Consider the following 14,521-nt stretch of genomic DNA (forward strand, 5'->3'; position numbering starts at 1 on the left):
GAATGGAGGACCTCAATATCAGACATGAGATCAGGGCCATCTCTCTGGACATATCTCGAGCTTTTGACACAGTATGGAATCCTGCCTTGCTCTCAAAAATGTCTGCTTATGGAATCCAAGACCAACTCCACTCCTGGATTATTGACTTCCTCCACTCTCGTAGCCAATGTGTGGCTTTCAACGGAACCCATTCTATTCCTCTCCCTGTCAACGCTGGAGTACCCCAAAACAGTTTTCTAGGCCCCATTCTATTCCTAATCTTCATCGATGATCTCACTGACTCTCTGGAAAATCCTCTTTCTGTCTTTATTGATGACTCCATTTTCTGCCATGACATTCCTCATCCTTCTGACAGACAGGCAGCAGCGTCTTCCCTCTCTTCAGACCATGACAAAATCACAAACTGGTCAAATACTCGGAACATGTCTTTCAATCCTGAGAAATCCCACACACTCACTCTCTATCTCTCTCTGAAAGGACCATACCACAAATCCCCCCTTCTATTTTCTTAACAACCATCTCAAAGAGGTTCAGTCACTCAAACTCTAAGTTCTCACTCTCAGCCATGTTCTCTTTTGGGCAAGCCACATTTCAATGTTGGCCTTCAAAGCCAGATGTCGACTGGGTATCCTCCATCATGCAAAGTCCTTTCTTGGCACACCTGAGCTCCTGTCCATCTACAAGGCTTTCATCCACAGCTTGATGGAGTATTGCTTTCCCCTCTAGGCTGGTTCTCCTGCCTCACATTTTGTTCAGCTTGCCGTCGTGGAAACAAAGACTTTCAAGATCATTTGAATCTCTTGCGATGAAGCTGAATCTCCCAGCCTATCACTTCGCCATCGCTGACAGGTCGGTGGTCTCTGTCTTATTCCGCCTCATTTCTGGATTTGCACCCTCTGCCCTCTCTGTGCTTTGTTCCCCCCCCCAGGTATCTCTACGACGCATGCGGTCCACCAGAAGCCCCCTCCTAGTGAAACTGCCAAAATCCAGAACCACTGCTCACATCCACCCACATAGTCCTCTTTTTCCCCCACCTGTGGAACCACCTTCCATACTCTCTTCAATCTCATCCTTTCCTTTTCTTCAACACAGCTGTTTACCATCATCTCAAGTCACCCTCCATCCCAAACCATGATCTTTTCCACACCCTTTAAACCACCCAGACCCATCCCAAATTTTGCTTGTGTGTCCATATTGTCCACCCTTTGTGTTCTCACTTACCCCTCATCATTACCTGCATCCCTTGTTTGTCTGTCTCTGTCGAGTTTCTCCCTCCTCCCTGCTGTTGGTGTTTCTCCTTTATGCTACTGTTCCCGTTGTTATGTTGTGTCCTTATTTGTTCTGTGTCATAGCTCTCCCATGAGCCGAGCCCGAAACCATGTGAAGAATTTTTTTTTTCAAAATCCCTTGAACTCCATTGCTTCCTTCCAAATATGAAATGTCTCCTTTGCTTCTAATTCTGTTTTTGCTGTTAAGCATCGGCTATCTGCATATCATAGTTCCCATGGAACTCCTACCCTCACCCCTTTTTTAAGCTCTTCTTGAACCAGGACAAAAATCAAGAAGCTCAACGCTGATCCCTGGTGTAAACCTACTTTCACTTCAAATGACTCTGTACATCCTTCACTTGTTCTTGCTGATGTTCTTGATCCCTTATACAGAGTGGTCCAGATGTCTTGTGACCTCCCCCCCCCCTTCTCTAAATCTTTTTATTTTTTGAATACCAATAGGTGTGTAATCTAATGTAATGTAAGCAACATAAAGATGGCATAAACTGTATAAACTTTATTAAACATCATAATTACAAATAATAATAACAATGTCCTTATTAAGGGACCAGTAAGTTTGTATGAAAACCATAATTTTCTTTCCATGGGATGATTTGACACCCTGTCCTGTGAGAAATGTTACCCAACATTGCCAGGTCCACTTGTGAAAATGAATGAGAAAAGGAAAAAAACAAGCTCAAATGAGCTAAGATCCTCGTCCTCTTAATGATGACGTCATTGTGATGTATCAAGTTTGCGATAAATTATAATTATCTGTGCTAATGCCTGGCTTGATTCCCGCAAACAAAATTCAAACAGCTTGCCTGGTTTCGGAGATAATGGTATAGGCGATTTCCATTAGCGGCGGTATTATGACGTCAACTTTTTTCTTGGAAGAATTTCCAAAATCGGAGATGGTCACTGCCTGCACGTGGGCTATCTGCATATACATGGCAGGTTTCACGAAGATCCGATGAAAACTCTGGGTTGTGAAACAAAAAATGTCAAAAAATAGGAATGACGTCATAAAATTGATATGACGTGATAGTGATGTATCATATGCGCGGTAATTCATCTCTGCTAATGCCCTGTTCGATTCCCGCAAACAGAATTTAAAAAGCTTGCCTAGTTTCGGAGATAATTTTTTTGGCGCTTTCCATTAGCGGAGATATTTTGACGTCATAACTTTTTTCTTGGAGGAATTTTCAAAATCGGAGATGGTTACTGTCTGCGCAGGGTATTTTTACATATACAGTATATGCCAAGTTTCAGGAAGTTTCGATGAAAACTGTAGGCTGTGAAACAAAAAAGTCCACAAGAACAACAACGTGAGTAAGACAAAGAAATCCTCCACGAGGATCTAAAAATGTTCGGCATCACAAGACATCTGGACCACCCTGTACATTGACTTAACTACCCTCACCAAATCCTCTGATGCTCCCCGTCTCCTTAGTGCCCATTCTACAACGATCCTTATTCCATCGTATGCCTACTCAAGATCTACAAACACATGATGTAACTACTTCCTTGCTAAGTACTTCTCTTGAATCTGCGTCACTAGAAAAATGGTTTCATCATCGACTTTTCACTTATCAAGCCAAATTGGTTCTCATCTACATTGAAAACTCTCAATCTATTCCCAATAACCTTCTCAAACATCTCCAATGCTTGCTGTAACAGCTTCACTTCTCTGTTTAAGATGAAAGGTGATCTCCTACTTCTTTTGTCATACCAAGGTGCAATTGTACTGTCCAACCAATCATATGGAATATATCCATGTCTCCAAATCATTCCACACAACTCATTCATCCACTTTACTCCCCTCTAATGCTGCCTCCACCATCTCAACCACAACACTAGTTGGTCCTGCTGTTTTATCTCTCTTTAATTTCTTAATAGCTGATCTAACTTCTTCCTCTGATATTTCCTCCTATGTGCCTTCCACTTTCCTGCTCTCCACATCCTTATCCCATCCACTCTCCTCATTCAACAACTTTTGGAAGTATTCTTTCCATTCTTTTTCAACTTCCTCTTTTCTAACTTCAACCTTTCTATCCTACATCATTTATCTACCTTACATGAATATCTTGTTTCTTCCTTCTGCATTGTTTAAGCTCTTCCCTGAATCTTCATATTCTATATTTTTCCCTTCAGCTACTTCTTTCTTGGATTCCTTCTTTAACTGCTTATAATCCTCTCTATCCATCTGTTCCTTACTCTTCCTCTACTTCTTTTGTGTTTGCATTCTTCTTAACTATTGCTCCCTGAACATTTAATACTCCACCACCATATTTCTCTCTCCTTTTGTACATTTCATGTAGTCATGCCACTTGCCTCCTGAGCTACCTTCATCCATGCACCCCCCATTTGCCTCCCCCCCCCCAAATCATCGACTTAATACTTATTGCCATCCGAGGTGGTGTAATGGCTTGTGTCTGCTTTGAGTCTGGGAGGTCAGCTGTTTGAACTCTAGCCATGCCAAATATATATTTTTAAAGCTATGTGCTACTTCCTTGCTTGATGCTCAGCATTAAAAAAAAATTGAGCATGGATAAACAACCACAAGTTTGTAATAATAGCACAGGCTTTGATGGGCCTAATGACTCCCTCCTTTGTTAAAGTTCCTTGCAAGGAAATTGTTGTTGTTCTATTCCTTATTTTCATTGACTTGTTCTTTTTCCTTGCTCAACTTCTCCTAAAATCCCTCGATATTCTTTCTATCCTTAAATTTTGAAACTTGCACTCTGGATGCGCATTTCACATAGTACTTAATTAACCTTTTCTTCAGTCCTAATCCTTATGTCACCAACACCTAATCTGTGTTGTGTCAAACAATCCCCCCCCCCAGGTATCACTTTCACATTAACAACACTTCCTCTGATGCTGCATGAATTGGACTCTTCCATCCTCCATTCATGTATATTACCAGCTGTTCTACCCTTTTCTTAAAGCAAAAATGAAGTCCACAACTATCCGTTGCTTCTAATATCCATTCCCCTGCTGTATGTCTTTCTCCATACCCAAAACCCCCATGCACTCCCTCCAATCCACCTGCCTTTTCTCCGACATGTCCATTTAAGTCCCCATCTCGAATTAACTTATTAGAAACTTATTTTTTGCACCACATCCTGTAATTCTCCCCAAAGCTTTCTTTCTCCTCCTCACTTAAGTTTACATGTGGTGCATAAGCTGACACTACATTCATCAACTTCTCTCCAATTATCAGCTTCAATTTCCTGATTCTCGCGCTGTATCTTGATACTTCCAAAACTTTCTGGATAAATTTTCCTGAAACTAGCACACCAACACCCCCCAAAAGCCTCTTCCCCTCCTGACCAAAATAACTTGTACTTTTCCTGTCCTGTGCAAACTGTCCTTGCCTTTTGGCCTATCTCATAACCTACAATTGTCTCTCTATCTCATCTCTACCTTTCTCCTTCTTAACATTTCCACCACTTCCCTGCTTCCCCCACTCATTGTCTCCACATTAGCTGTACCACCTATGAACAGCATCTGGATGTTTGCCATCATAGTGGTTACCATAGTAATGGAGTCAATTTCCCCAGGTTTGTCTACCTTTCTGTTTGACATAGGTAGGTTGAATCTTGCCCATTCATTACTGACATCATAGAAAAATAAAGATTGAAGCTAAGGTTTTATGGGCGAATGCTCTTCCTGACACCAACCACTTATTTCAGGATGGAACCTTAGCTTTTAGCCAAAAAAACGAACCACAAGGCAGTGATGGATGCAATTTAACGTCTTACCCAGGAAGGGATGGGGAAGACGGTTTACAAATAATATGAGGATGTGTAAGATTCACAAATAAAAGTTTTGAATAAATCACTTGTTTCTCGAGTTGGTCAAATAGGTCATACATGACAGGTATAAATAGTCAGTTGAGATAGCTGCCTATGGTTGTGTCAGGAAGGTCAAAAGCAGATGATGTTTTCAGGATATATTTTAGAATTTGAGGCAATTTAAGGCAGAGAATGAAGACAAGATTAAATGTGGCTGAAAAAGGTTGGAAGTGAAATGATATGATTGACGAAATTTGGAACTATAACCAAAGTTGGAACGATAATGAAAGTTAGAATGTGTCCCCTATAGCACAGATTATTAACCGCCGGTCTGTGGATCACTGCTGGTTTGCGGAAGGAAAGCAACCGGTCCACGGAGTAATTCCAGAAAAAATAAAAATTACTGCCACTCACCCGCGAGCAACGCCTGACGAATGTTATATTGGAGCAAGTGTATATACATATATATATATATATATATATATATATATATATATATATATATATATATATATATATATATATATATATGTATACATATATATATATATATATATATATATATATATATCATCTAGTCTGGTGTTGGCGAGTGGTTAGGGCAGCGGCTTGGGATCCAAAAGGTCCCGAGTTCAAGCCACGTTGAGCCACTGAATTAATGCACCAGGGGGTTGACTCAGCCTGTCATCCTTCCGAGGTCGGCGAAATGAGTACCAGTATACTGGGCTGGTGTATATCCCGGTTAAAATAGGTGTACCATATCCCTGTGTCGTAAGAGGCGACCAGGGTTGCGTCAGGAAGGGCATCCGGCGTAAAACATGTGCCAAATCACTATGCGGATCATACGGATGATCCGCTGTGGCGACCCCGTACGGGAGCAGCCGAAAGAAGAAGAAGATGTATATATATATATATATATATATATATATATATATATATATATATATATATATATATATATATATATATATATATATATATATATATATATATATATATAATCTACTCCAGAGCCTGGTGTTGGCGCAGTGGTTCGGGCAGCGGCTTGGGATCCAAGAGGTCCTGAGTTCAAGCCCCGTTGAGCCACTGAATTAATACACCAGGGGGTTGACTCAGCCTGTCATCCTTCCGAGGTCGGCGAAATGAGTACCAGTATACTGGGCCGGTGTATACCCCGGTTAAAAATAGGTGTACCATATCCCTGTGTCGTAAGAGGCCACCAGGGTTGCGTCAGGAAGGGCATCCGGCGTAAAACATGTGCCAAATCACTATGCGGATCATAATGGATGATCCGCTGTGGCGACCCCTAACGGGAGCAGCCGAAAGAAGAAGAAGAAGATATATATAATCTACTCCAGGGCGGATCCAGGATTTTTTGAAAGGTGGGGTCCAAAAATGAAGGGAACAGGGTGCTTGCTCGTCCAGATGCTGCTAGCACAAAGCCATCAAGGCATCGGGTCCAGGGCCCACTCAAGAGGCCCTGAATCTTTGGTATTCTCGGTGCTCTCAGGTGCACTCTGAGCATTTGCTGACCTTATTGGCTACATGTTGGGAAGGGCAGGGGAAACCTTTGTTTCGATTGAAAATACATTTTATTTGTCTTTTCAATATTAATTTGGGTGTGAATGAGATGGAACCTATAGTTTTGTCAATGTAAAGTGAGACCACTTACTCGACAATCCTTTTTTAAATTTACTCAGAAACAAAACATGGGTATTGTAGTAATTAAAGGTTGGATTGTTCATGAATATTAATGAGTAATATAACTTATATAGAAATTGGAACCAGTTCCCCCTTCATACTGTGTATGTTCGTGAATATACGGCGAGCATTGTGGTTACACTTTCCATGTGTATATATATATATATATATATATATATATATATATATATATATATATATATATATATATATATATATATATATATATATATATATATATATATATTACACACGCGTGAAGAACCCACTCCGAGCCTCCGACTCAGCTGAAGGTTTGATATGTTCTTAGGCACCATAACGGCACCTGGCGTGGCAGTGCAAGGGGCATAGTTTTTTTGATTTACCAGCAATGGGTACAACGACATCAAGGCACATCATGTGTCCTCGAAGGTGGGTGACATCATAGGCAGCTAAACTTGGCAATTTCCAAAGGCAGCTAAACTAGGCAATTATAAAAAAAACAAATATTACTGCAAAAAGTTTGTTGAGATGTATGATGTGCTGAAGTATAGACAGTAAAGACCATTAATTACGTGGTTTCACATTGACCGTCCGCGGTCATTTATCGCTGACCTTTGCTGTTCCCTGTTGAGGAAAAGGTTAAGAACCACTCCCCTGTACAGCACACAATTTGTCTGGGATGAATATATTGGCTTTTCCTTGTAACTTACATGTGTTTTTTAAGGTTACCGAGTCATTACCTGCATGTCTGAATTGGTAAAACAGCAAGCAGAGAGGTAATTGGTGTGCATAGCGACAGATTTCTTCTTTGCAGCCATGTTTTCGTTCTTGTCAAAGCTCAATGGATACACAGAGCACTTGTTGTCAAGACCCCTGAATAAAGGTGAATGTCATAACTAAGGTCAGTGATTTGCTTATGGCAAGAGACGACCAGACAGGAAGCATCTAATCAATGCATTTGATTGAAAGCTTAAAACAAAATACAAAGTTATTGTATTTTAAATAACTCATTCTCATATCTCTATCTCTATCTCTATCTCTATCTCTATCTCTCTCTCTCTCTCTCTCTCTCTCTCTCTCTCTCTCTCTCTCTCTCTCTCTCTCTCTCTCTCTCTCTCTCTCTCTCTCTCTCTCTCTCTCTCTCTCTCTCTCTCTCTCTCTCTCTCTCTCTCTCTCTCTCTCTCTCTCTCTCTCTCTCTCTCTCTCTCTCTCTCTCTCTCTCTCTCTCTCTCTCTCTCTCTCTCTCTCTCTCTCTCTCTCTCTCTCTCTCTCTCTCTCTCTCTCTCTCTCTCTCTCTCTCTCTCTCTCTCTCTCTCTCTCTCTCTCTCTCTCTCTCTCTCTCTCTCTCTCTCTCTCTCTCTCTCTCTCTCTCTCTCTCTCTCTCTCTCTCTCTCTCTCTCTCTCTCTCTCTCTCTCTCTCTCTCTCTCTCTCTCTCTCTCTCTCTCTCTCTCTCTCTCTCTCTCTCTCTCTCTCTCTCTCTCTCTCTCTCTCTCTCTCTCTCTCTCTCTCTCTCTCTCTCTCTCTCTCTCTCTCTCTCTCTCTCTCTCTCTCTCTCTCTCTCTCTCTCTCTCTCTCTCTCTCCCCCCCCCCCACCTAGCCTTACCCGCAAGCTATCGCACACCCGGAGGGGGCATAGGCACATGCCATTACCCAAGTGCAGGGCATAGTCACTGCATGCTCCTGATGAGAAAAAGAACACACACAAACACACACACACACACACACACACACACACACACACACACACACACACATGCCTAAAATAAATGACAATGTATATTTATAATTCTCAGCCTAAAATGAACGTTTAAAAACCATAATGAACACATACAATTAATTCCCCAAAGTTTACAATAATATGTGCAATTTATATTTCAGCCGAAAGGCAACAGACTGGTTAATTTAATCCCCCCCCCCCAAAAAAAATCCATTTTCCTTCCTGCTGCCTGACGTGCCAAGTGCATCGTATCAAATGGTATACAGGTTGCCTATAAACTCTTAATTTTCAGCTGATTTTAGCTTCCTGGTGAAGCTTGAAGGCAGAAACATGTGTCATAAGACTGATGCTTAAATGCTGAGCTTGCAAACTTCCCCTTGAAGTGCTGTTATCTTTGGAGTTGTCTCTTTTTCCTGATTTATAGGTTCCCTTGTCTCAGTTTTTATAATTCATTGCCTTCCTTACTCTAATCTCATATTCAAATAAAGCACTATATCTCCCATTTCCATATAACTGTTATGGCATAATATTACCTTATTGCATGTGAATCCATCCCACACGATCACCTTTCCATCCTAGACATCAACAAGTTTGAGAATAAGGTTAGTAACCCATCTCATCCTTCAGCAATGTTAAGTCATTCAATAAGTAATGCCTGACTTTCAACTTGACATATGCAGAATACTTTGCGAGTTTTAGTTTTCAGCTAGTCTACATTGATAGTTGGTAGTAACAAAGGCGATGCTGTATCGTGCACTTGAAGAAAAGTCTACGAGACCATTAGGCCCATCAAGGTGTACAATCATGCCAACATCTTGGAATCCACCATCTCCACTACTTCCAGATACCAAACTGACTCGATTTTAAAACTATCCACCGACTCAACTGTCACCCCTCTTTCAGGGAGACCATTCCATGCATTCACCATTCTCTGAGCAAAGGACCCTTGCATTATTACCATCCTAACTCTCCTCTTCTTCACTCTTACACGGTGCCCCCTTGTCCTGTCGGCATCCATTCTGCTGAAAAATTATCCCATACTTATTTTATCTCCACTCTTCATTTTTCTTAAGCATCTCTATCGGATCCCCTCGCAATCATCTCCTTTCTAATGTAAAAAGTCCTGTCTCTTTCAGCCACAACTCATAGCTTAGTCGAGCTGGACCTGGAATCAATATCGTTGCTCGACACTGTACCCTCTATATGGCAACGATGTCCTTCCTTCGATGTGGTCACCAAAACTGAACACAATATTGCAGGTGAGGCCACAAAAAATTATTGTACATCGTTTAACACCACCTCTTTTGATTTACAAGGTATCCCCCTAGGAATAGAAACTGAAACCCAATTAGTTTTATCTATGGCTGCCTGCCACTGCCACTGTGCTATCTGCTTAACCCCCCCCCCTCCACACACACACACACACACACACACACACACACACACACACACACACACACACACACACACACACACACACACACACACACACACACACACACACACACACACACACACACACACACACACTAATGCCCCTAGATCCTTCTCCTGTGTAACATGCTCCAAGACTGCACCTTGCATTATATAGTTCCTATTTTCATTGTTCTTATTACCTGTTGCTGCGGTTGAGCCTTGAGGAGTAACTGCTGAAATCTACCTATCTGGGTTTTTTCCAATGTCTTTGATGTTTTTTTCCTTTCTCTTTCACATCTCTCTTCAGTCTTTCACACTTTTTCTACTGTTTCACATTTCTCTTTATGTTCATGCTAATTCTTGCTTTTTATTGCCTTTGCCACCGATGGTGGATGGAGGTTGTTTTCACCCTGTCTGTCTGTCTGTGAACAGAATAGCTCAAAAAGACAAAATTTGGTAGAGAGCTTGGGTACGAGGACGAAATTATTCGATTTTGGTGAAGATATGAAACCGGATCTGGATCCAGATCCAAGAATTGTTTTAAGTGATTCTTCACCGTTGAGTGATCGGGTCAAAACGACATGTCGCAAGATTTCTGAAAAAAGTTGTGGACGGATTCAGACAAATCTTGGTGGGCAGGTTGGAATTGTGACAAGGAAAAATTGATTCCATTTTGGTGAAGATCTGAAACCAGATCCAGATCCGAGAATTGTTTTAAGTGATTCTTCACCATTGAGTGATGGGGATAAAACGATAATATAGCATGATATCTGAAAAAGTTATGGACAGATTCAGACGAAACTTGATGGATGAGTTGGTTAAGTGACAAGAACAAGCCAATTAAATTTTAGTTCCAGTCCAAATGCAGATCCGGCCTTTCAGTGGGATACAAAACGTAAAGTAATCAGCCTGGCAGAGGTATGTGCTCTATGGAGTGGCTGTTCTCGTTTCCTTTTTGTTCATGTTCCTCTTTTTAAATCTCTCTTTTACTCCTCATTTCTCTCTTTCTTTATCTTTCCCTCTACAAAGAAGTGAAGTCTCACAATTTGTTTTGTAAGGCTCACTTGGCTGTGCCTGGATGTTTTTTTTTGGATACAAAGTCAAGGCTCGTGGAAGATCTTAGAACACTGAATGGAACAGGACACAACAAAACAAAAGGAAAAGTAGAGAAAGGAGGAAACACCAACAGAGTTGAATGACAAAGTCGAATGAGACTTGGACAAATAATGGGTGTGAGGAGCAATGAGGGTTAGATGAGGACGCAAAGGGTGGACATGATGTATACAGAAAGAAACTCTCAGGATGGAAAACTGAAAATTTGGAAAGAGGAGGAATGGGGGTGGAGTGGTGTAACGAGGGTAGAAAAGATAACGAGGGTAGCTTTTGGATGGGGGATGATCTGAGATATAAGTAAAAAATGACTGTTTTTACAGCCATTTTTCCCTGCTGTGCAGGGGTTTGGCTTTTTCTTGAGGCAATGTTTTATGGACGGATGCCCTTCCTGACGCCAACCCTGGTCGCCTCTTACGACACACAGGGATATGGTACACCTACTCTAAACGGGGCATACACCGGGACCAGTACACTGGCACTCATTTCGCCGACCTCGGAAGGATGACAGGCTGAGTCAACCCCCTGGTGTTAATTCAGCAGCCAACGGGGCTTGAACTCAGGACCCTTGGATCCCAAGCCGCCACCCTAACCACTAAGCCAACACCAGGCTGGGGATGATCTGAGATGTTGGGGGAAATTCTGTCTTGAAAACCTGGAAGACAAAATGAGATTGAAGAGAATGTCGAAGTTTGTTCCACAGTTAGGAGGAAAATAGGAATTAATGAGTGGAGGTAAGGAGTGATCCTAGATTTTGGGAGATTCACCAGAAGGGGGTTGATGGTGGACCATGTGCACCCTGTAGACACCTCAGTGGAGGGATGTGGGGCGGGGGGGGGGGTCAAAGCATGGAAAGAGTAGAGGGTGCAAGACCAGAAAGGAAGCGGTAGAAGACAGAAACCACCGACTTGTCTGCGATGGGAAAGTGAAAGGTCGATGGACTCATCGTTTCCACGGCATCAAGCTGAGCATGGTGTGATGCAAGGTCGCCATCTCAGAGGGGAGAGCAGTACTCCATCAAGTTGTGGATGAATCCTTCAAGGTAGACAGGAGGTCAGGGGTGCCAAGAAAGGGCTTTGTACAATGGATGATGCCCAGGTAGAGTGCATTTGCAGGCCAACTTAGAAATGTGGTTTGCCCAGGATAGATCATGACTGATAATGAACCCAGGGGTTTTAGTAACTGAACTTCCTCAAGAGGATTATGAAGAAAGTAGATGGGAAGGTTTGCCAGATGGTCCTTTCGGAGAGAGATAGTGAGAGTGTGATGTTTGTCAGGATTGAAAGACATATTCCAAGTGTTTGACAAGCTTTTGATTTTTCTTAAGGTTTAAAGAGGGAAGAGGCCGCTGCTTATATGAAAGGTGAGATTGTCACGGCAGAGGTTGGACTGCATCGAAAGTTCGAGATACAAGGTCCATCTAAAAAGTAACGGGACTGAGCCTGCTGTGTGCTCCACTTACACAACTTGAATGAACGGGTTGCGTCACAGTCTTTCGCAACATTCCAGCAATATATATGATTGGTGATGGTTGACTGCGCTCATTGTGTGATTTTTTTTTACAGGTCGTCATCTGAGTCGTCACGTTGTCTCATCTGAGTCGTCACGCTATGAGTCGTGAGCAGAAAGTCAATCTGAAGTTTCTTGCCAAGCTTGGCAAAACACCTTCCGAATCCTTCGCAATGCTGCGGAAAGCCTACGGGGAAGAAACGATGTCACGTACACACGCATTTGGATGGCACAAGAGGTTCAAAGAGGGACAGGAGGAGGTTAAAGATGATCCACGGTCTGGAAGACCTTCAACGAGCAAAACGGCGGACAACATCGAGCGTGTGAAGCAGATGATGCACGCAGATCGTCGACTCGTGGTGCAGATGATTGCTGAGGAACTTTCCATCAACAAGGACACTGTCTGGAGCATCATCACTGAAAATCTCGAAATGTGCAAGGTGTGCACAAAGATGGTCCCCAAGCTGTTGTCCGAGGAACAGAAACAGCAAAGAGTCACTGTCTGTCAAGACATTATCGAGCACCTCGAGGATGATCCAGACCTGCTCGGGAGAGTCATTACTGCCGATGAATCGTGGATATTCGAATACGATCCCGAGACCAAACAGCAGTCATCGGTGGAAAAGTCTGGCATCACCAAGACCAAAGAAAGTAAGGATGTCAAAATCGAAGGTCAAGGTGATGCTCATCACGTTTTTTTGACATCAAGGGCATCGTCCACACGAGTTTCTACCACAGGGTCAAACAGTGAATCAATACCTGTACAAGGAGATCTTCCGGCACCTTATGAGATCAGTCTGAGGCAAGAGGAGGGATCTGTGGGAGAACAACGCCTGGGTACTCCATCATGACAATGCCCCTGCTCACAGTGACCTGAGCATCCGACAGTTTCTGGTGGAGAGGAACGTGCCAACTGTAGAGCAACCCCCGTATTCACCAGACTTGGCCCCTTGTGATTTTTTCCCATTCCACAAGCTCAAGGGGGTGATCAAGGGGACCCAATTTCCTGATGTGGAGGCCATCAAAAGGGCTGTGATGACAGAGCTCCGGAGGATTCCAGAAGAAGCCTTCCGGGGGTGCATCAAAGAAGAGGATGGACAAGTGTGTGAGATCGGAGGGAAACTATTTTGAAGGGGATAAGCTGTAATTTCAATATATTTTTTGGATTAAAATTTCTGTGAAGTCAGTCCTGTTACTTTTTAGATGGACCTCATATATCTCGCTAAATGGCCCTGATCTCATATCTGACATTGAGGGCCTATGCCCATTGTTGGGAGAGTAGAAGCAGCATGTACAAAGTAGAGTGACCAAGTCTGAATCCAAAATTGGTTATCTGGGATGAGGCAGTTCAAAAAAAGGAACTTCGATGATGAATTCCATGACCTTGCTGATGGTTGGAAGTAAGCTGACAGGTCTGTAATTAAGGAGATCCATTTTTTAACCTTAAATGTAATGCAGTGATGGCTGCTTTCCATGCAGATAGAAGATGACCTTGGGCAAACGATAGGGTGAAAAGAGCAAAAAGAGGAGGTGCAAGAGCAGAAGGAAGAGGTGCAAGAGCAGCAGAGCAGGTTTTTGGACACAAGAACAGATGTCGTCCGGTCCAGTAGCAGAATCAGAGTCGAGGGTTGCCAGAATCTTCTCCATCTTCTCAGGTGCGAGAGAGAGAGTGAGAGAGAGAGAGAGAGAGAGAGAGAGAGAGAGAGAGAGAGAGAGAGAGAGAGAGAGAGAGAGAGAGAGAGAGAGAGAGAGAGAGAGAGAGAGAGTCCAGGAGCAGTTGGCTATGACTGGGTAGGGTGGGTACAGAGAGCAAGGGGTTGGCGACACAAGACTTGGAAGCAATCACAAAAATGAGGCATTTGGCCTTCTCATGAGCAGAGTTGGCTGCAGTGCCATTTGAAAAGAGGGAAATTATGGACGGGGATCATACTCTGGTGACAGACTTAAGAAGGTGCCACCAGGTTTTATAGGAGGGAGAGGAGTTTGAAATTTCAATCTTGAGGTTGGACTGATGTTG

At 42.8% G+C, this 14,521-nt stretch overlaps 1 protein-coding gene across 3 annotated transcripts in view; it reads right to left on the bottom strand.

Moving 5' to 3' along the window:
- Positions 1-14,521, bottom strand: part of GNB5 (G protein subunit beta 5) — a 128,966-nt gene that overhangs the window by 22,982 nt on the left and 91,463 nt on the right. For 2 of the 3 annotated variants that reach the window (XM_085897901.1, XM_085897902.1), the window contains 3 exons: positions 9,003-9,044; positions 8,356-8,432; positions 7,492-7,624 (listed from right to left, as the gene is read on the bottom strand). In XM_085897901.1, the coding sequence (XP_085754027.1) occupies positions 7,492-7,624; positions 8,356-8,432; positions 9,003-9,044 (252 nt within the window). The remainder of the gene's footprint in view (positions 1-7,491; positions 7,625-8,355; positions 8,433-9,002; positions 9,045-14,521) is intronic. The other variant, XM_085897900.1, reaches the window with a different exon arrangement.

The sequence above is a fragment of the Eptatretus burgeri genome, chromosome 10, assembly GCF_056783735.1.
Source record: "Eptatretus burgeri isolate ZD-2024b chromosome 10, Ebu_testis_v1, whole genome shotgun sequence".
NCBI classification, from domain to species: Eukaryota; Metazoa; Chordata; class Myxini; order Myxiniformes; family Myxinidae; genus Eptatretus; species Eptatretus burgeri.